Source organism: Cryptomeria japonica, chromosome 1, assembly GCF_030272615.1.
Source record: "Cryptomeria japonica chromosome 1, Sugi_1.0, whole genome shotgun sequence".
Classification (NCBI taxonomy): domain Eukaryota; kingdom Viridiplantae; phylum Streptophyta; class Pinopsida; order Cupressales; family Cupressaceae; genus Cryptomeria; species Cryptomeria japonica.
In genome coordinates this window covers 434,013,626-434,036,644 of record NC_081405.1, presented here as the reverse complement: position 1 = coordinate 434,036,644, position 23,019 = coordinate 434,013,626, and the positions used below count along the sequence as shown (strand labels likewise).

At 36.9% G+C, this 23,019-nt stretch overlaps 1 protein-coding gene across 1 annotated transcript in view; it reads left to right on the top strand.

The window, feature by feature from the left end:
* The first annotated feature begins 660 nt into the window (after positions 1-660).
* LOC131064890 (indole-3-glycerol phosphate synthase, chloroplastic) overlaps positions 661-23,019 on the top strand; it is an 87,577-nt gene continuing 65,218 nt past the window's right edge. Inside the window, exons 1-3 of the mRNA XM_057999222.2 lie at positions 661-925; positions 1,015-1,191; positions 1,514-1,687. Of these exons, the coding sequence (XP_057855205.2) occupies positions 809-925; positions 1,015-1,191; positions 1,514-1,687 (468 nt within the window). The 5' untranslated portion in view covers positions 661-808. The remainder of the gene's footprint in view (positions 926-1,014; positions 1,192-1,513; positions 1,688-23,019) is intronic.

The following is a 23,019-nucleotide window of genomic DNA, read 5'->3' as shown; positions in this document are numbered from 1 at the left end:
TACCTATGAATTTGATCAAGTAGAACATAATCCCCACTTAAGAAGCTCCTTCAAGATAAGGTAAATGTAACCATTGTCAATTATTTATTACAATTCTAGATACCTAAAAGCAAGACAAAATGCTTTTTTAGATTGCAAGACTTGTTAGTTTTTTTTACATGATACAAATCAATTTTGTGCACATAATTCACTTCTACATTGCCAAATTAATTTAATGCTACAATTTAAAATATTACAAAACCAACTTTAATATCATAACATCATTTTAAATCACACAAAAACAATTTAAAACCCAATGCTACCAAACCACACATAAAAGTAAATAATCCTGATCTCTATTTATCATTTAAAGAACATACTTATTAGCTAACTTGAATTTCCAATCTTCAATGCTAATTCCAAACTATTAATCACATTTAGTTATCGCACTTTATCTAATAACCTGTCAATAGGAAGTATTTTATTTCTTTAAAATGGGAAAAATTTCAAGCAGCGAAAATGAGCTTCAATGTTTTTTAAAACCTCCCCAACAAAGTTTACCTGAAATATTAACTGTTTGCCTCTTTTTTGACCGCCAAAAAAAATTGCGAGACGGAATGGCCATGAATCAGCTACCAAAATTCAACCAAAAAGCTAAAACGAAAGATTTTAAGCACAACTGATAACGACTATATGGGCGAAATGACGGTAGCTAATTTGGATGAGGATCAGCTCTCCAAAGACAGCACGGGGCTAGATAGCAATGTAGATAACGGTAGCAGAGAGCAGAGAGCAGTGTTAGTGGGCTCCTTGTGCAGCATACAGGAACATGGAATGCAGCATGAGGTTTGGGCGTTTAAGAGGTATGGACCATTTGAATGTGAGGCCAAGGTCTACTGCCATTAACAAGATGAGACTCCTCCCCTGCAATGCTCATGCTGACCAGGTAGGACTTGGCTCTTGCTTTCACTGTTCTCTGTGACTAATGTTATTTCTTGCTCATTCATTTGGGTTTGTTGTTGAATTAAATTTCAGCGGTATAATAGAGATGAAGGGGGGACGAGCATGCCCTTGGGCATTAGAAGGCGTCCTTCCACAGGGCCTCCTTTGCATTATGTTGGGCCTTTTGAATTCCGTTTGCAGAATGAAGGAAACACTCCCAGGAACTTGCTCGAGGAAATTGTTTGGAACAAAGACAAGGAGATTTGGGAGGTAACGATCTTTAATTTTGAACATAGATTATTGTCAGGCCATGGAAATTATGTAAAAGGTTTCTTGAAATGACTATGTAAGTTTTTGCATCCACAATTTGAGTCGCACTCGGTGATCCGTCATCAGGATAAGAAAGAATGATAAAATTTTGCATCAATTTTGACCTTTGATTTTTTTTATAACCTGTTTGTTATTTAGTAATTTCAGTACAGATTTATGGTGGTATTTTGATAAACTCAGCTAGTTCCCTATTTCATAATGGATTGCATTGCCTTTGAGTTCTTTGCTTGCTTTTGATAACAACACACTCTGTACATTTCAGATGAAAGAGAGAAGACCCCTTGCAAGCTTGAAAAGAGGCATGACAAGCCTGCCCCCAAGGGATTTTATTGGTGCACTCAAGGCTCGAGAGGCAGAAACCGGTATGCCCGCTCTCATTGCAGAATTAAAGAAGACGTCACCCTTTGAAAGTGTCCTCCAGCCTAATTTCAATGCGGTAAGATAATAATGAATGCCATCTCTGGAACACCATTTGTTCTATTGATTTTGCTATTTTACCTCAAGGCTACAGAATAAAACAGATCCTTTTTTTATTGACTTGGTGCTCAGAAGTTGCTGTTATATCTCTGGAATATAAATATCAAGGGAATTGGGATATAAGCTTGAGTGCCTCATATGGTGAACAGAAGCCTTGCCAACATGTTGATTGCTGCATGCTTGTGTTATTTTGCATTCCACATTGTGAGTGCAAGCAAATATGATCTGAGAAAAACGGGTTTTTACTTTTTAGAAGGGCCACTTGACCATAGCCAGACGCCAATTTGAGTACCTAAGCTACTTTGGTCTTCTTGTTAAAATGGACAATTATAGAGAAGGGAATGCGGAGAAAAAGAGAAACTATTTGTACTTCGTGATCATATATAATTAAATAATGGTGTTATGTTAACCGCCACTGCGGTTCACAATGATGAAAACTAACAATTGTTGTTCTCTTCCCCCTTCAACAAGTGGTACAAAACAAGGTAACCCTTCATTAAACCATTGCGATTACATATTACTAAAAACACAAGAAGCAACAGCTTCCCCCTGAAACGAACAAACAAGAAAGTTCCATTCGACAATGTGCAGCATTTCTGTACAATACATTTACACCCTCTTCTTGGAGGTAGGTCTGACACAATATGTAGTATACCACTCCCCCGTTGGCTGATGCAAATTTGATATTTTTGTTTTTTTCTGTGTTTTTTCTGATTTTTTTTGCTTTGAGTTTTGGATTGTTTGCAAATTGGAAACGAATGCAATAAAGAGAATGATTACTGGAAATGAAAGGAACAAATACAATTGCAAGCAATAACAATTTTTTGATATTTATTTGATAAGAGGGATGGCTACATACTCCTAACAGCAAATATAGGTCTGATACAAAATCTGGGTCAGCAAATAAATCACCAATGGCTTGTGAAAACACCATCAAATACCTCCATTGAGACTGATCCAACTTATAGTCTGATTACCAGGTCTGTTCCACCACAAAGAGGCCTGAAAGCCCTAGTTTCCAGCTAGGGATTGGCTGGAAATGATCATTAGATGGTACGGCCAGCTGGTGAAATTAAAGTAATGCTGATATGTGCTGAAAGGAGACCTCGATCTGCAAATGAACACCTTGATGCTGAATGCCTGCAAAAATTGAATAATTCTGACCCTTGGAGGATCTTTCACTTCTGTAGGCCACCGAATTATGAAGGGATTTCGTCCTCCACAATAGATCTGAGAATTTCTTCTCCACACAGCTGCTGCTCTCCAGAACCAATGCCAAAGAATGAATGAAATGAACCTTCAAAAGTTACTTTTATTCTCCTTTCAAAGGCTCACTTTTTTTCCCTCCTTACTGATCAAACTTTCTCAAAGTCCCCTTTTATTTTTATTAAGTTGTTTTTAAAACAACTTATTTGAGCCTCCCTAGACATCATGGCCCATGGTGGTCCTCTGATTAGTTACTTTATTAAAATAATATAAACTTTATTAAATCATTACTCTTTTATGATTATTTAAATATTCAGATTTATTCCCTGAAATCATACCCAATCACCGCCAAACTGAAACCTGATGTTGCCACTGGTACCCGGTACCCAGAATGATGACTGGGCGTAGTGCTCCAACGGCCACTCTCTCCTAAAAATTAGGGATCCTCCTCAAATACTAAGGAATTGCCCCTAATCACTGAAATTCACACTCCACTGGCTCCCTGACAATTCTCCTGACATCCTGGTGGATCCATTTGTGACTACCAGTCTGCTCCTAAAAAATAGGGATCCTCATAAAAAATAGGAGACAATCCTTGAACAACTGAAAATGCTCATAGGGTCTCCTACTATGCTCTACAGGCTCCGAGTGATCTTTGGGTGAACTGTCAATCCCTCCCTAAAAAATAGGAATCTCCCTAAAATTTAGGAAACTGTCACCAAACATCTTGAACGGTTCACAGAGCCTTCTACCAGTCTCCTCCACAAAATTAGGTCCTCTCCTAAAAAATAGGAGCCACTCCTAAAATTTAGGAGACTATCTCTAACCCCTGGAAATATCAGATAAACTCTTGAAGTGCAGTCAGAAGATGTCGTGTGTGAATTTGCAACCCCTGGATGGGTTCCCTATCCATCTCATTGGCCTACGGGACCTTGCTGATAGGCCAATCCCTAAAAAATAGCTGGTGTTCAAGAAGGGTCAGAAATGGGGACATTACAGTCTGCCCTCCCCAGAATTGTTTGCCCACAAGCAAAGCCAATGCAAACCCTAAAATCAATTGCCTGAACCCAACTGAAACCAAGAATGATCACAGGGTCCCAAATCATCCTCAGGAAGAAAGCACCACACGGATGTTGCGCCACTTTGATAACATCATGTCCTGACTTGTGTAGCAACTCCTCCTGACCCCAAAGAAATAGTGCACTGAATACGCCGATGCTAGAATCCAAAATCATTTTGTCACCCATGCTGGAGGCGAGGAGATAAATGCATCTCATTAGAGGAATATCATTAATGCTCTGCTTACATTGGTATGCTATCATAAGGATATAAGATATATCCACCATATGTGTGTAGGATAACATACCACTCCACCCTATGCTATTGATATAAATTAGAATAACATCCATCCTGCTGAGAATATCACTAGCAATGATGCAACTAATATATCCAATGGTAGGAGAAGATGAAATCAACACTGTACCAATCTCTAACAAAGAATGCATGAACCCAAACTTCCCAAATCATCCATCCAGCTGCTGTCCTTAAGGACCAAGCTGAAGCCTCTGTGATCAGGAGTATAAAACCTTCATCTAGCATAAATGTAATGGTTCCAACCCAATGGTACAAACATGAAGTACTGCTGCCTTCAACATGCTCCCTGATGTTTTCTTCATACATCACATATCCTCTCCAAATGTGATAAGGGAATGAGGTTGTCATGAAACCAAGTTATGGTGACAAACATTGTAGACCATATGGTGCTTTACTCCTCATCATGTCTTTGTATTACAACATAGTAAGTGAAACCATGTGTAGATAGATGCCTCCCAAATTTGCATAAAGGTAGAGAGCTGTTGTTACAAAACTGAAAATCAGAACTTACCTTTACCATGTTTTGCCACATTATCTTGATCTTCTGGTGTCCTAGATACACAAATAAGATTTCATCTCTTACTGCCAAAGGACTAACAGTCATAGAGGACAACTCCACACTAGCATCTGGTTGAATAGAAGTTGCCAAGCTATGACCACATGAAACCCAAAGACTGCTGTCCCAGAACAGAAAATCAGAACAGCTATCACGCCATTCAAACATATCCTTCCTCCTTGTAGGACTAAATGTGTTATCCTCCTCAATCTTCATCATCTTTCTGCTTGGGAGAGGATGGATATCAACAAGTGCAAGTTTAAGGAGTGAATCAAGTTGAACACCAAACTGATTTGGACTCACATGGCTGCAAGTTAGGTGTTCATGTGAACTACTATCCTCTAGTGCCAAAACCTCACTTCTTTGATTTGCCACACATTCCTGGTCATGACCTTGAATTAAGATGGTATGATGAGTACTCACAATTCCATGCAATGCCTCATTCCCATGCAATACACCCAACTCTTCTTGAGGAGTGGATGCTACCATATGATGGAGCAAGTAAACAAGACTGCTATTGCAAAAATCAGAATGGTCATCATACCCTTGTGTCATGTTGTCATCCTCATCAATTTTCCCCATGTCATTGTCCTTTCATCTCAAAACATCAAAGTATATCTCATCAAGTGCAAGGAGATGGTCTTTATCCGCAAGCAGGTGTAGGTAGTTTGTTTTAACCACTACTAAGGCCTCCTTGAGTACATGCAAATCGTCAAGTGGTGGACCTTCCTCGGAACTATCATAATGCCTTAAGATCCTCTGACACATCCTTGCCATTATCTTTTGGACTTGATTGAAATGGTTTAGAGCCACCTCAACCATTTCTTCCTTTACCATTAACTGACCTCCCAAAAGATGCGACTTGGGTGACTCAACACCTCTCTATAAATTTTCTGATTTGTCATCATATTCACGCACCTCCAACCCATGCTTGTAAATGCCATCAAAATAGATCTCACCAAGCATGAAAAGGTGATCTCTATCAGAAAGAAGCTGCAAGTAATTGGTCCTTATTCCCACTAATTCTCTTCTAAGTAATTGAAAATCAGAAAAAAGTAGTTCTCCACCATGCCCAATGTGTATCTCAGAAGATAACCAACAACATTTTGCCACCCACTCACAAGTGTCGTCAAAATGTCTGATGGCTCCATAACTGCCCATCATTTATCTTTAACTGGCTTGACAAATAATGGCTCCCCTGTGACCTATCAGCCCCATATAGATTCCCTGATTTAAGATCAGCACTATACGATGTCAAATCAGATTTGTTTCCATGGCTAGCATCAAACTCATCAGTGCTAATAATGTCATTCTTTAAGCCCAACCGTGTGGATGAAGTAGTGTCTTTAGTATGGTCATAAATAAGTCCATTACAAGCAGGAACGCCGTCATATGTAGGATCCAACACACTCGCCTCCCATGTGCAAAATTGTTGATCACTCAGCTCAATAATAATGTGATCCAAGCCTTCCTGTTCACTGCATACCACATTCTTTGAGTGCTCATCATGTGTATGAATTGGAGAAACGAATCACCCAAAATCGCCTAGGCTCGATGAGTCCAGGAGGCTCGGACTCGGACTTGCCCAGACTCGTTGAGTCTGGCGAGTCTCGACTCCCAGACTCAGCTGACGGCAATGACATTTTAAGTTAAAAAAAACAAAACTTACAGTATGTTTTCAATTGACTTTTTGTTTGTTTATATTATGCTTTTAGCCTAAAAGTGAACTTCATTTCATTCATTTGGCAAAATAGGAGGAGAAAGGTGAGTTGTGAGGAGAAACAAGGGTTCATTCCATTTCCGCCCTACTTTCAAGGCGGATGAGGAGGTTCTTAGTGGGCTGTACTCAGTCATAGAGTGGATGGCACCTGCTGGTTGTACTACCAAAATAATGTGAGAGATACAGTTGTTTTCTAGTGCTCAAGGGGAGAACTTCTCTTGTCCTATCTACAAAGAAAGTAGGACAACTATGATGCCAAGTAAGAATACATTATAAGGCATAATTTTAATTTTATTATATATTGTTAAATAAGAGTTGAGAGTGAGACTGATTTTTTTTATTTTTCTCATTTCAGATAATTGGTGGAATTTTTTGGCCCAAAAACACCAAATATTTAGAAGTTGGCCATTCACATTTTGAGCCAACCCTGCAGCGCATCTGGTTGTGAACGCAATTGGAGTATGTTTGAGCACATACACTCCAAGAGGCGCAATAGATTATCTGTGGAGAAGTTGAACGATCTTGTCTTTGTTCACTACAACCTCCGCCTCTAATAGAAAAAGAGTGCACAGAATGACATCTCCCCTATCATTCTAGAGGAGGTTGATCCTGAAGCCGAGTGGACCACTAAGGCTACAAAACTTGTCTTTAGTGACGACGACATTTGATTGGGTCGACCGGGCAGATAGGCTGAGGTTGTAGCCATGGTAGAGGAGGAGCAGAGAGCACAAGTAGAGACAACAGAGCCAGAGGCAGACACAAATATTCATATACCTGATGTTGGTGAGGGTGGCATGGTGTCACTGGCAGAGGCTATGGCTGCCGAATCATCTAGGACCTACCTTAGACGCTTTCGTAGGAGGGATGCAGGCTCCTCTGAGCCATAGGCTTGTAGTTGTTTTTACTTTTGATATTTGTATGGAACATTTGATCATATGATGACATGGATTTTTTATTCCATGAGTTTTGTAATATTGTATACATTTGACAATATTTATATATCTATGTTTGTTATTTCCTTCAGCTACAATTTGCGTTTATGCTTATGTGATTGATGTATACTTGTGTATGTAATCAAATTAGCTTCTATTTGATAATGTTATTGTGTCTTTAAGGTGTATTTAATAAAGGGTGCATGAAACAAGTTTTAAATCTTTAAAAATCTCTAAATTTCTTGAGTTTTTCACTTTGCCGAGTCTAGTCGAGTCTGAGCCGAGTTTTTTTTGCCGAGTCCAAGTCTCGAGTCGAGTTGGCCTTGCTGAGTCCGAGTCTCGTTTCTATGGTATGAACATCATCTAACTCAACAATTCCAAGACAACGTTTTGATTCCATGCCAAATTGAGGAGAGAGTGATGAAATAATACTAGACCCAATAAGAGGGAACCCAAATGAACTCATACCACCTTGTGGCTGTTCCATCATAGCTGGTTCAGTCATTTCAATGTCTGTATCTTCTGCAATCCTCATATGCTCTACCTCTGGAAGCACATGAGTGCATTCAACACTGTCACTAGCTCCATTCGAAACATTAAGGAACTCATCACGCACAACCTCAACTACTGATTTTTCTTCTTCTTGAAGGACAAACTCATCGATAGTAGGTGCATGCATGTCATAGGAATCATCATCAACATTCTCAAACTGCTCACTTGTAGTTTTTCTACCCTCTTCTTGAGCAAATAGATCAAAAGCTATCATGTGATACTCCTTTGCAAACTCAATCTTGTAGCATAATCTCGGATGGTGGTTCATGAAACTATTGAAAGGTAATTCTTCTCTAATAGGTTGGTGAAGTGTATCATATTCCTCAAACATGCTAAGAATTTCTTCCCTCATCTTTTGCTCATGAACCCATTATTAATTTTGAATTTCTGCTGAAAGCACAAGATGGCAGGAATATATGAGCTCTGATACCACTGTAGTATACGCCCCGGTTGCCTAATGCGAATTGGATTTTTTTTTCTTTTTCTTTTCGAAGGTTTATTTTTTTTCTTTGATTTTTTTGTGATTTTTTGAGTTTTTTCTGATTTCTCTTTTTTGAGTTTTGGATTGTTTGCAGATTGGAAACGAATACAATAAAGAGATGTGATTTCTGGAAATGAAAGTAACAAATACAATTGCAAGCAATAACAGTTTTTTGATATTTATTTGATAAGAGGGCTGGCTACATACTTCTAACAGCAAATATAGGTCTGATACAAAATCTGGGTCAGCAAATAAATCACCAATGGCCTGTGGAAGCACCATCAAACACCTCCATTGAGACTGATCCAACTTACAGTTTGATTATAAGGCCTGTTCTGCCACAAAGAGGCCTGAAAGCCCTAGTTTTCAGCTAGGGTTTGGCTGGAAATGATCATTAGATGGTACAGTCAGCTGGGGAAATTAAAGTAATGCTGATATGTGCTAAAAGGAGACCCTGATTTGCAATAATACCTTCAAATCTGCAACACCATCTCAAATAGAAACCCTGTGATGCCTGCAAATGAACACCTTGATGCTGAATGCTTGCAAAAACTGAATAACTCTGACCCTTGGAGGATCTTTCACCTCTGTAGGCCACCAAAATATGAAGGGATTTCGTCCTCCACAATAGATCTGAGAATTTCTTCTCCACACAGCTGCTGCTCTCCAAAACCAATGCCAAAGAATGAATGAAATGAACCCTCAAAAGTTACTTTTATTCTCCCTCCAAAGACTCACTTTATTTTTCCCTCCAAAGCTCACTTTATTTTCCCTCCTTGCTGATTGAACTTTCTCAAAGTCCCCTTTTATTTTTCTTAAGTTGTTTACAACTTATTTGAGCCTCCGTAGACATCATAACCCATGGTGGTCCCCTTATTAGTTACTTTATTAAAATAATATAAAGTAACTTTATTAAATCAATACTTTTTTATGATTATTTAAATATTCAGATTTATTCCTTGAAATCATGCCCAATCACCCCTAAACTGAAACCTGATGGTGCCACTGGTACCCGGTACCCGGATTGATGACTGGGTGTAGTGCTCCAACTGCCACTCTCTCCTAAAAATTAGGGATCCTCCTCAAATACTAAGGAATTGCCCCTAATCACTGAAATTCACTCCACTAGCTCCTAAAAAATAAGAACCCTCCTAAAAAATAGGAGACAATCCTTCAACAATTGAAAATGCTCATAGGGTCTCCTACTATGCTCTACAGGCTCCGGGTGATCTCCGGGTGAATTGTCAATCCCTCCCTAAAAAATAGGGATCTCCCTAAAATTTGGGAAACTGTCTCCAAACATCCAGAACGGTTCACAGAGCCTTCTAGCAATCTCCTCCACAAAATTAGGCACCCTCCTAAAAAATAGGAGCCACTCCTAAAATTTAGGAGACTATCTCTAACCCCTGGAAACACCAGATAAACTCCTGAAGTGCAGTCAGAAGATGTCATGTGTGAATTTGCAACCCTTGGATGGGTTCCCTATCCATCTTATTGGCCTATGGGACCTTGCTAATAGGCCAATCCCTAAAAAATAACTGATGTTCAGGAAGGGTTGGAAATGGGGACATTACACAAAATGGTTATCTTTGATAAGCTTCAAGCTTACAACAAAGGCCTTGAACACTAGATGCAACTCTTTATCGTGAGCAATAGAGATAATTTCCTTTTAATTATCAATGGAGCACATAATCATCTGGATGTTACTGGAGGCAACACCCCTCCGTAGGACCCTTACATCCTAATGTTTTATTATTTTGAGCATTGTATAATCATGGTTTGGTTATTTAATTAATATGTAATGTCCCCTACTTGGAAGCTGTCATGTTATCAAAAATTGTCATACATCATTAAATGCATTACCAAATGTTATTATGCTTATTACTACTATTTCTTCATATTATAAATCATAACCCTCTATATTATGGTCTAACCTGGTTACTACCTAGCCCTAATGGAGGAAGAGGTAATTATTTAGCTAGGGCGCTGTGATACCAAACTACAAACAGGCTCCCTCAAGGTTTATGGATGCAAACCCTTACCCCATTTCAGGATTATACCTTCAAGGTTTACGGAATCTGATCCTTACCCCATCTCGGGACTACCTAATTGGTTGGAATTAGACTGCCTCTCCCTGAGCACAAATCTAGCCTATCCTCCATAGGCATTAGCAGAAGTATTAAGGAATGGGATATTAATATTATAGTCTTTTTCATGTACTATGAATGTATATGAAATTAAGTATGACTGTCATACATATTGCAGTCTATATTAATATTACCTACTAAATTCTGCATACAACATTATCAGGCTTCATATATTAAGCATGCATATTAAGCACATCCTATGCATACCACCAAGAATAAAGATGTTACTGCCTGTAACTTAATAACAGTTCTGATCTGATCTGATCCATGGTGATGTCACTGGATGCTTTGAATCCTTTCCTTTATATCTCTCAACGTGAGGGAGAGGTCACACCTCTTCATCATGTATGCCCTTTGGCAAGAGACACACCCTTTCCACCAGTAGCACCCTTTGAAAGAGTGCAACTCTTCATTATTTCTGCCCTTTGAAAGTGACACAAGCTTTCACAATCAGATCTGCACTTCTGATTCCCCCAATTATCCTCCCTCAAATGAGGTTTTCTTCTCCCTTTTATATCTCATGTTTGAGGGAGTCACAACTTTTCATTTTATGTCTTTCGACCATTCAATAATTAAATATTAATTATATTCTTTTTTTATTTTAATTTAATTTATAATATTTTAGTTTTATTATTATTATTATTTACCATTAAATTCTATTTCAAAGTGGGGACATTACATAATATTAAGTGTGTGGATTTATTGGACATTCATTGTACCTCATAGGTCACTCTTGTTTGTTGCACCTCATAAATCATTCTTTATGAGACCTTTATATTGATGTTGTTTTATCATCTTCGAATCATATTTTGTAAGAGAGCTTTGCACTTAAGGAGGTTGCTCCTTCAAAGTAATAACTCCTTTTCTGCTCTAGTTTGTTTTGGGGTCTGTTGGCCAATTCTGAGACCCGTTGGTCAGTCAGAGGTAGAATTACGGTTTCCTATTTTCTAGGAGGATGCTTTGACAGTTTTGGTGTCTTGCATGTTGGAATTTTATAGTTCTGATTTTGGATTCCTTCTGGGTTTTCAGAGAGCTTTGCGATGGTGTGACATGCAACTGAATTCGAGGACTTTTCTGAACTTACTATTTTTAGTAAGTGGGGGCGATGACAACTTATTTTTCTAGGTTTTTTTGGGTTTTCAAAGAGCCTCGCGATGGTGTGACATGCAAACGAATCTGAAGACTTTTTTCGAGCTTACTAGTTTTAGTAAGTGCGACGACTGCTCAGAATGTAGTTAAAATCACTTTGGAAACACTTACTATTTTTAGCAGTATGCTATTTTTAGAAGTACTATTTTTAGCAGGATGTCAGCAGGCCTGTTTAGATGGCTATTTCCGGCAGGTCAGTTTGAATAGTTGGTCTTCCAACATTTTTGGTGCTATTCTTGGCAAGGGTTCTTCAGCTCAGTTCAGTGACTATTTCTGGCAGGGCAATTCTCTTAGCTTGTTTCCCCATATCCTTGGAGCTTGTTTTGGCAGGTTCAGTATTTGATGAAAAAATGGTGTTTTAAATTTAAATTATAACTTAAGTTGGACGATTTATTTAAAAGGGATTGCTAAAGTTATATTGATATCTAAGTCATTTCCTTAATTATATGTGGGTGATTTTTGGTTGAGGAAAATATTTTATAAGTGAATTATTGTTAAGGCAAGATGGACACCTTAGGAGGAAAAATAAGACAATTTTATTTAATTCACTTTATTCTTTAAACGCCATAATACACTTTATCAATGTATTTTTTATAAAGTGTATTTGCCACCAAGTAATGGGCGATTTTGGAAAAATGAAATGAAATACAAATTAAGGAAATTGGAATGTGGTTGTTTAATCCCATATTGGAGGGAAAAGAAGTTCGACTTGAGGAGGAAGTTATAAATATGTGCCTTGGCCTTCATTTGGGACTACCCAAGAATTTTTAATAATGAAATGTTGTCGAAATGTAGAGTGAAAGCTTCAGGGAACGCTTACCTCCTAGCCATAGCTTGATTTCTTGCTTGCAATACAACAACTAGTTGAGCTAGAGACTGCTCTTCATTCAGAGGAGTGGATTGAAGATAATGTTGCAGATTTATGTATTAGTTTTCTGAATCTGGAGTGCTGTGTGTGGATTTTCAGTTTGCTGGTTTTGGTGTGGCTGTAGCATGTTTTAGTTCATAACTCTTAGTTCGTGTGTCAGATCATTCTGGGTACTTGCTCATTCATTTCCTATGCCTTGGGCGATTCATCCTGTAAGTTTTTATTGAATATCTTGGAGTATTGGATTTTATATAGCAAGTCGAACCTTTCAGCTGTAGGCATCTTTGCTGGGAGGTGTTTGGGGTTGTGTGTTATGCTGATTCTGATTTGTTGGTGCCATTTTCTCAGTGTAGCCTTAGTCACTTTAAGCCTAGGGCCTTTGGAGTGTGTTTAGAGATAATTTGAGTGTGTGGGGAGTGATTTAGAAGTGTTTGTGAGGATTTTAATGTTGCTGGTTTGTATTTCCAGCCTACTGTTCATTCATATCAGATTTAGTTTTTTTGGGGTTGAAGCTGGTTTTCAGGTGTGTGAGTCTATTGGTGTGGTGTGAAGAGTCTTGGTAATAAGTTGCAGCTGTCAGTTTGGGTTTTGGCATTTGAATGTCCATGATGAATCATATTGTAACGTTGGTTAGTAGTACTAACAGCAATTTATTTGAACTCTCTTAGTCCCACTGCATAAGTGGAAGAGGTTGGCCTTGCCGCCTAGTTTGGACAATGATTCTAGTAATTTTGTAATCCATGTTTGCATTGTAAAGCTGATTAGTAGTACTAATAGCTATATACTTGGATTGTTGTTCTTTGGCCCACTGCATAAGTGGAAGAGGCTGACTTGCCGCCTTTTATCTATTGTAACACTGTCCTCCCACTGAATAAGCGGTTGAGCTGGTTGTAATCTCATTTTTAGTCCTCCTGCTGAATAAGCGGTGGAGTCTATTGCTATGTCATTTCTAGTCCTCTTGTTGCATAAGCGGTCGAGTGATTGTTGTTCTCTTAGTCTTTTAATCTTCTAATTGGTTGGTTGCACCGCCATATTGCTGTAGAAGTTCTTACACCCGTTGGATAAGCAGAAGGGGCTGGCTTGTCGCCGAGTATTGTATTTGAGATTTCATTTCCAACAATTATTTGAGCTAACGATCCCCTTGACACCGTATGCTCTCACCCTCCCATATTGGGTTCTCAGTGATCAGAAAGTGGAAGGGTTACTTTCAGCATTTCCTTTTTGCGCAAGTTTGATTATTCTAACCCTAATGGGTGAATCTTGTTGTGTTAAAAATAAAATAAAATTAAGGGGGATATTATAGAGGTGTGCGATACTTGTTCCAAATTCATCAGTATAAGCATATCTGCAGCTATTTCCAAGCATTCATTGTTTTCTTTTTCACATGTTATTACTTCTTTGATATAGTATTTGTAGGTGAGATCCTAACAAGTGGTGTTAGATCTCTTCCAAGGCTGCATTCCACAACAATAGGAACAATTTAGTGGTTTACTACAACTACCCACCATATGCTCTCACCTTGACCTTACTGGATCTTAGTGATTAGCAAATGGTGAGATTAGTGGGGTACCGATCATTTTTTGGTCAAATTTTTCTCTTTTTGCAGTAGTGGTCTAGGTTAGAAATCTTGTGTCGATGGTTCCAAAATATCCCTAGACAGTTTCATTTTTGGCTAAGCATGTTGAATCAGATTGTAAAGTGAGCTGGGATTCTTTTCATCAATGTTAAAGCCTCAGTTAACATATGTATAGAGTTGCAAGTTTTGATGTACTGTAATAACCCACCAAAATTGATTCAACAAAAATTGAGTATTCCTTTTTTTTTTGTTTAATGTAATCATTATGTTTTATTCAATTGCATAGTCTGGGCATCCATCCATTTAGGATTAGGCATTCATCCATCCGGGATGAGCATCTAACCATACGGGTTAGGCAATTGTCCATACGGGACATAAGATTCCATCTATCCAAACGGGATAGGCATCTACCCATACGGGGTAGGCATCTATCCAAACGGGATAGGAGATGCTCTGGCCAGAGACTTAGACTCATTGGGACCATTTGGGTCCTGAGCCACTCACTAAGTACTACACTCTTCTAACAAAAGTGCACCGAGGTCGCCGTCCTTAGGAGTAATTAAAATAATACAAGCTTGAATTCCGCCTTGGAATTTGGCTTAAAGCCTCGAGAAGTCAAGTGAATCCATACGGGATTCCTTCCGAGTATGCATTGAATTTCTTTTTTTTCAATTTAATTATCTTATCTTTCAATTAGGATTCTTACTCAACCAAGCCTAGACCCCACCCACGAACGCCTGAGTACGAGGGACAACTCCGTCCCAAGACTACCTACATACCCACTTCGGCACGGGATCAAGGCGTAAAGTATGTAGTTCTATTTTCTATTCTATGGTTTGATGTAAACTGATTTGTGGGTACGCAACCCTTTCTAGGGTCAGTGTCCCAGACAGTTTCTCTGCGGTTGCTACCCACGATGGTAGCACTTAAGCGAAGACTTGTGGCCTAAAAATAACTAGATCCTAATTCTTATCATGAGCGTCACCCTTGACCCAATTGCAAATCACCAATATCCCTTCAAGATAAAAAGAAATCAATTTCATGAGAGCATTTAACTTGACCATCCCTAAAAGGGGTTTACTATGGTTTATCTCAACGGATGTGAAAATCATTTAAAAGTTATCTTATTAAATTATCGATCCAAGGGGGATTACCCGCCTCTTGGATTTTAACTTCCAAGTGTCCCTTATTACTCCCCGACGATTTATAGGGACGATGCCACAGACGTCGTTAATGCAGCTTTATTAGGCGTTAAGTGCAGTAGTTCAACACGACGGCATTACCCGTAAGCATGACCCAGAGGCATCGTATATACCGAACGCTGCTAGTTTTGGTTTTCCAACTTCCTTTGTTTAGTTTCTAAACTAAGAGCTTATGAACATCATGCTTGAAATATAATTATGAAATGGATGTACATAATTTAAACTTTAAATACTATTTGAAAAGAGAAATATCATTATTCTACAATTAAACGAATTAATACATGTATTGGCATGGTAATGATAATTGTGAACTTATGAGTAATTGCATGAAGATAAGGAATGCGAAATAATATAAATGCAATGCAAAAGTAACGTCATTTACATACAAAATACAGAAATGTTTTCTCTTATCGCGAGACTAATTAATTATAGAGTTACAAATTCCCCATGAGTGATTAGCTTATATTTTTTGAAATTTTGGATCAAATTGAAATAATAAGACTTATTTGTTTTTAAGTAAATCAAAATCATTGATCAATAATCCAATAATTCCCTAGAGGAATTGAAACAATAATTTGATTTCCATCTTTTGCTAATTTAAAATTTTTTTTTTTAACTAAACAATTATATATAAAAAAAAAAAAATTAACTTAAATTTAATTTGAAACGATAAAAGAAAAGTAACTTAAATTTAAAAAAAAAAACGATTTTAAAGTTCCATTGAAATTAATCATTAACAAGTGTATTGTTTAAATGTAGTAATTAGGGGGGGGGGTGGGGACCACGGGTCCCATCATCCCCTGTGGTCCTGCATGCGCAGGCCCGTAGGGAATGAGGGGGCCGCGTGGTCCCCTCCACTCCCTTGCGGTCACTTACGGTGACTGCAGGGTAGTGGGGGTACCATTAACCCCGCGGTTTTCAATAAAACTTGCGGCGGCTGTATTAAATACCGTGCGAGCATGCCTTCTGCTAGCCGTCTCATGGCAATTTTTGAATGCCGTGCGTTACAATGGTTTAAAGTTTGAAATAAATTTTTATGTTTTATATATATATATATATATATATATATGTGCATTTTTATATGCAAGAGAATTACATTTCTAGATTATTGAAATTCACACAGAGAAGAATAGATAACAGGTATGTAAAAAAAATATTAATGTTAGAGAGAATACAGATTAAGTTCCAGGAACAACATACAATAGAGAAGTAACCAGAGAGGGATTATTTATTCCTTTGTTCTTTACACAGGGAGATTTATTTACAGAGAAGAGAGATAAATTTATTTGTACACAGAGAGAAAATTTTTCACAGAGAAGAAATGTTAATTATATTTTTACAGAGGATTTAGATAACCAAAAAATGAGAAATCACAATGAGATCTCTTCAAATATACGTTTCAGATTTTAAATCAATAACCAGAGAAATGATTTTGGAGAAAGGAGATAAAAATAGTTCTGATTTTAGCAAGAATCAATCTAAAACTTAATAAGAAATTTTAAACGATTTAATCTAATTCCTATCAAGAATTTGAAATATATGGATCTAACTTCTTAAACAATGGATCTAATACTTATCAAAATTTGAAACTAATGGATCTAATTCTTATAAAGAATCTGAAAATAAATGAATCTAATTCTCATCAAAATTTGAAACAAATGATTCTAATTTCTTAAACAATTTAATCTACTTCTTATCAAAAATTTGAAACTAATGGATCTAATTCTTATCAAGAATCTGAAAATAAATGAATCTATTTCTCATCAAAATTTGAAACAAATGATTCTAATTTCTTAAACAATTTAATCCACTCTAATTTGCAGCAAGAATAAGATGCATGAAAAAAAACTAAATTTGAAAGAACCTGGGTGCTTGAAAATGGTGTAGAATCCTCTATGGATCTCCCTTTATCCTTCAAACTTGAAGAGAAGTCCTCCCAAGCAAAAACCTTAGCTGAAAAATGAAAATATGACTACAAGAGAAATTTTTTTTTTGAAGAATTTCTTTATGGAATTACCAACTGCTTTTTTTTGAAAACTTGTACATCTTTTATAAGAAAAATCTCCAAATTCCACTACCTAATTTTTTTAATTAAAAAATAGAGATTCTCTCCCAATTTGGCCTTCATGCAAATTGATTAGACTTAGTGGGAGGAGTTACATGCAAGGTGGTGGAGAAGCCTTTAGAAGCTTCTTATTCTTCCTACAACATGTGCCATAATTTGGGTGAGGAAATTTAAATAAACAATAAAGAAAAAAAAAAAAAAGGTATATTTTCCATGTGTGTGAGATTTATTATTATTTTTTTTAATTCCTTTATGATATTCATTCAATAGTTTAGCCAAAAGAAATATAATAGAGTTTGTATTTTAATCCAAAGGTGATAAAGGAGGGTTGTGACATGTACCTTCAGGTATATCTGAAGACTCTCCAGATTAGGAGAAACATGGGAAGCCATCTACCGTTTAAAAGCTATAGCACACTATTTAACAGTTAGTATGAGGAAGTTACTCTCTTTATACCTCGAAGATTGGATAGTATGGCTATAAGATGGTGGATTTCTTTGTAGTTAGAGTTTTGAAATTTTCAGCCATTTCACTATTTGTGAATGGGAAAAGTATATCAAAGAGTCTATAGGTCAGACACACCCTAGCCTAGAAATTTCAGACTTGAACCCTAGTTGTGATAAAGTTTGGACACATTTGGTTAGAGATTTGTAGATCCCAGCAGATTTATACATTAATATAGTGGGTAAGTGAGCCGTAGCATTCCAAGCAAAGAAGTTGTGTCAATTGCATCTGAGGTGTTTGGCTCCTTTACAGTTTGCCAGTCTGCAAATTTCAAAGAAAAATTCTCATCATCTGGGAGGAATTTGATGGGTTTATTTGAAAAATCAGCAGATAGTGTATTATTAATTAAAAAAAGGTTTTGGAGTGACTTATTTTCAACCATTTACAAATTATCCCAAATTGACAGTCTCATCTTGTCGATCACTTTGGTATAATTTTTTTAGTAATCCTGTTGGCAACACAAGTGACCAAAATGGCTGGTAGGCATAGATCTTAGAACCCATAGAACCTTTTTTTGGAAAGGTTGGATGAAGAAATTAAAAAAAAGATAGTTAATAGTTAATACAGTTCACTATAGCTCAGCAATTTTCCAAGGTGAACAAGTTAGATCAAATTGATGATCCCAACAACAGATTGATTGCCCTTAATGCTAGATATGACACTATCAACCAACAATTCCAATAGAGCAGACAATCAGAATGGGACAAAGCCGTCACATTGAACATGATACTTTCCAAAACTAACAAAATATTGGCAGGATTCAACATACACTTAATCTAGACTTCCCTAAATTCATTGATGATGACCTTGCAAGTTGGTTATGCATAGTAGAATAGTATTCTATAGTCAATCAAATTCCCATGACTCATAAACTCTTGATCATTTCATTTCAATTGGAACTTGAAGCCATTCAATGGTGTTAATGGCTGGAGTAGACATATGGTTACTTCACATAGAATCAATTTGGTGAGCACCTCTGCATCTGCTTTAATTCGAGCGAATATGAAGATTTCACAATGGCATTAACTAATTTATGGCAAATTCATTTGATTTGTGACTACTAGACACAGTTTGAAAAGTTGGCAAATCAGACCAATGGTCTTGATGACAATCTTTTTAAAAGTTGTTTTATCAGTAGCTTGAAGGAGATATTTGTGCAAAAGTCAAAATCTTTAAGCCTACCACATTAATTGAAGCTCTTGTATTGACCAAATTAGTTGAAGATTAATTTATTGCTTAGTACTATCCCTATAAATCACCACAATCTAGCACTCAATAGGCATTTCAACCCAGACCACATAAGGGCAGTTGCCCCACACCAAGTTAAGGCATCCGATCATCACCCATCATATGCTTAACACTTGAGGAAATGGCTGCACACTATTGTAAAAGTTAATAGAACACAATTTTTTAATATTCTGTTAAATTACAAGATATCATTTACAAAGAGGTTCATCTCCTTATATAGAGATTGGAGGATGAAACCAAACAATCGGATAAACATGACATGACTCACCCAACACTAAGAATAGCCAAATAAAAAAACAAAAGCAAAAAAAACATTTGCAACTAAGGTGACTTTATTACAAGTGTAAGCCTTATCTAATAATTATTTAGTATTAATCTAATACCCTTGAGGCTTACTTCACTAAAAGAAAAACATATCAAGCTAAAAACACCTCAAACCATAAGTTTGCCATTCTTCAAAATATTTTCTTTGAAAACAGACCATACACCAAGTAGAACTCCATTGAGCTGCCTCGAAACTTTGTAAAGGTGTAATCCTGAGCTGAATTCTCAAGTTCTTGGATTATCACCTCCCCAAACTCCCAAATTACAGATCTCCCAATAATTTGGACAACAAAGGCAACCATCCATTTTGAGATTTATATACACTACCTTCTTACCTGTCTTCAAAGTGTGGACTTCTTAGAATACATGCAATTCATCATTCATCTTCGTATAGAAATCCTTCCAGGCTCTCTTGGCAATGCATTTGGAGAAGTTGCAACATGGCAACAAAGTGTGTTGGCACTAGCTTCAAGCTCAACACATTTTTCTTCATGATATCCATTAGGCAAAGTGCAAGGTTGTTCAACCTTCTGAGTCTGCTCCATCTTCATTGTGCTGGTCATTCAGAGCAACTCCAGCGAAAAGAACATGTTGCAATGTGGCATGAAAAAACATGTTGCCAATGGCAAGTGCCATTTTGGATAAATGGAGGATGTTTCATCTCTCGTCAAAACTTTGACTTATGGAGTTGATAAGACCAATAAATGCCAGAGTAATGCTTGGAATGTTGGATATAGTGTTGTAAAATTTAGCAATATGTGATGAAAAAAATATTTCTTCTCACACCATTCTGTAGTGGATGTTATTGGGCCTCGAAAGCTATCCACCCTTTGATTTGACATTCTTTAGAAGTATCTCTCCCTCAGGCCAAACCTTGTGAATTTTGCCAAAAATGGGTTGCATGAAACCATTTACAAGTTGAGAAAAATAGCAATGTCCTCTTGTGAGTTGACAATCTAGTCGCTCATTGCCTCCAAATCCCTGCAAAATTCTCATTTAGCTTCAAGGTTCAGGTAGCACGCAGTGAAAATTTTAGCATGAGTTGATTGATATGCATTGGTTCTGGATAGTCTTCTTTCATAAGGAAAAACCTCTCTAGTGGGTGGAGATATTGTGCCTCTTTTGAAGGTATCTAGCAAGGTCCTTTAGCTGTAACACATCTTTATGAATAGTAATCACCAAATTTGATGCGACTCTCTTCATATATCTCTTCAACATATGCAACCCTAAGCTGAGTCGAAAGATAATCTTGTGAGGATGGCTGAAGCTTGAAAGAAAATTTTCATCATGTGTCCTTGACTTTTTAGGTTACAATGGGTATCAGTTGTGCACCTTGTAGTGGGGACACCTCTTCATCATACTTGTTAGTTAAGCCTCCATTTGACAACTCGTCAAAGTCTATATCTTTCAACACTAGATCATTATCAAAGTAAATGTTCGAAAAAATATCCATCTTTGGTGAGAACTTTGCCATGCATCATATTTTGACACAACAATAGGCGGAGAAAATTAACATAATGTTTGCTCTTCCTCTTCCTTGATATCTTCTTGATATTCATCTTCTGTATTCACTCTTCTATACGTCTAATTCCTTTCACATACTGCTTTGACGCATTCTACGATGAACTCGTTCAGATTTTTTGAGTTTTTGGTACCTTTGTCTTGTTGATCATAATTGAATGCTCTATAATATTTTCTTCACCTATATGAGCTGAAACAAAGAAGTCTTGAGCTGCTTTCACTATCAATAAAACATTCTCATATTTTGTAGCAATCTATTTTAGTATAGGTTCGTGATAACCAATGGATTTTCGACATCAACTTCTTCATTATCATGCATGGGATCTAATGAAGATGAAGATGAGTCAATGTCAAAAGGAAATTCATTTTATCTTCCACTAAAGACCCATTCTCTAGGTGTTGTGTAAAACAATCAAGATCTAGTAATGATTCCTTCATACATGTCTTTGACATAATATAAGCCTCTACAGCTGAATTATTTTCAAGGATAGTATGTTTTTTATGAACTCTGATCCTTCATCGACATCATGAAAAATATCAACCTCTTGGAACTGAAATTCCTTGTTAAATTAATTTTAGAATTCAGGCAACAACCCCCTTAAATAAAGAAACATTTGGGCTTTCTAAAATGAAATTAGATGTTGAAGAAAACAACAATTTTTGGCATGAGGTGCTATGTTTTTTCAGGAAGTATTGCTTGAGCAATTTGAACAATTTGAACAATTTGATCTTCATCAATTAGATTTGGTGCAAGCTCTTCGAACAACCTTTCAAATGAAGAAAAGAGGCTACTATTCATCATCTCTGTTGGTATATTTGACTTCTTGTTTGCAGCTCTACTTCTTAGATGTCTGTGTGACTTCATCCTCCTCAGGTAATATGCAATACTTGTATAACGTTAGGCTTTTCTTCCATCAAAAGATTTTCTTTAGCCTCAAAGTAGGCAAAATTTTTGCTTCTCACAGGTTCTCTTATGTCACAGATTTTGATTGTGTGAACGCATAAAACTATTCAATGTATGATTCTACAAATAATTCCTTACCCTATTAGGTTGTATTGGGTATATCCCATCACAAATCCACCACCGTATTTATCTATTAGATGTTGAGGATCATCCAAAGACCCTTGATTTTTATTTGAAGTTATTAAAATTCATGGGAGCTTTTGCATATCAAGATAACTTCTTGCTTATGAGTTGATTAGTTTCATGAAACATGCAGTATGTGTGTATAGGACAAGAAACTTATACTACTTGATTTGTTGGGAAAGTAGGTAGAATATTACCATCACTGATATAATTGATGAAACTGAAAGAATCATTTTTACTCGGAGAAGGTGCATACTGCTAAAGTGGTGGGATGTTCAAGGGGCTAGTGGTCTGTTTGAATAGTTTTGTGATTTAATCTTGAAACAAACTTCTTTATAGGTTTACTCATGTTTTTCTTGGCATTTGAGAGTTATGCGAACAAGATATGATTATCTTCTACTAGTTTGAAGCATACAAGAAGCCTATCGCTCATTGATTTCCAACTAGTGATTGAACTGACAACAAGATGATGAACCCAGTCTGTTGTTGCCCCTTGCAATGTTTCGACAAACAAGTGAATTAAATTTTCTTTATGCACCATATTTAGAATTCCACATGCAGTGGTGAAGTTTGAAAAAGATTCATCTATATGCTACTTGCCATCACCAGTTCACTTTGAAAAATTCTTCATTGATCTATGAGGAAGCGCACAATTCTTTCACAATGTGCACAACACTTACTAATTTATTAATGAAGTTATTCTAACACAACTTGGAAACTTGCACAACACTTTAAGACCTAAAAATAAAACCAGCTTTCCTAATTCTAATTCTTCTACT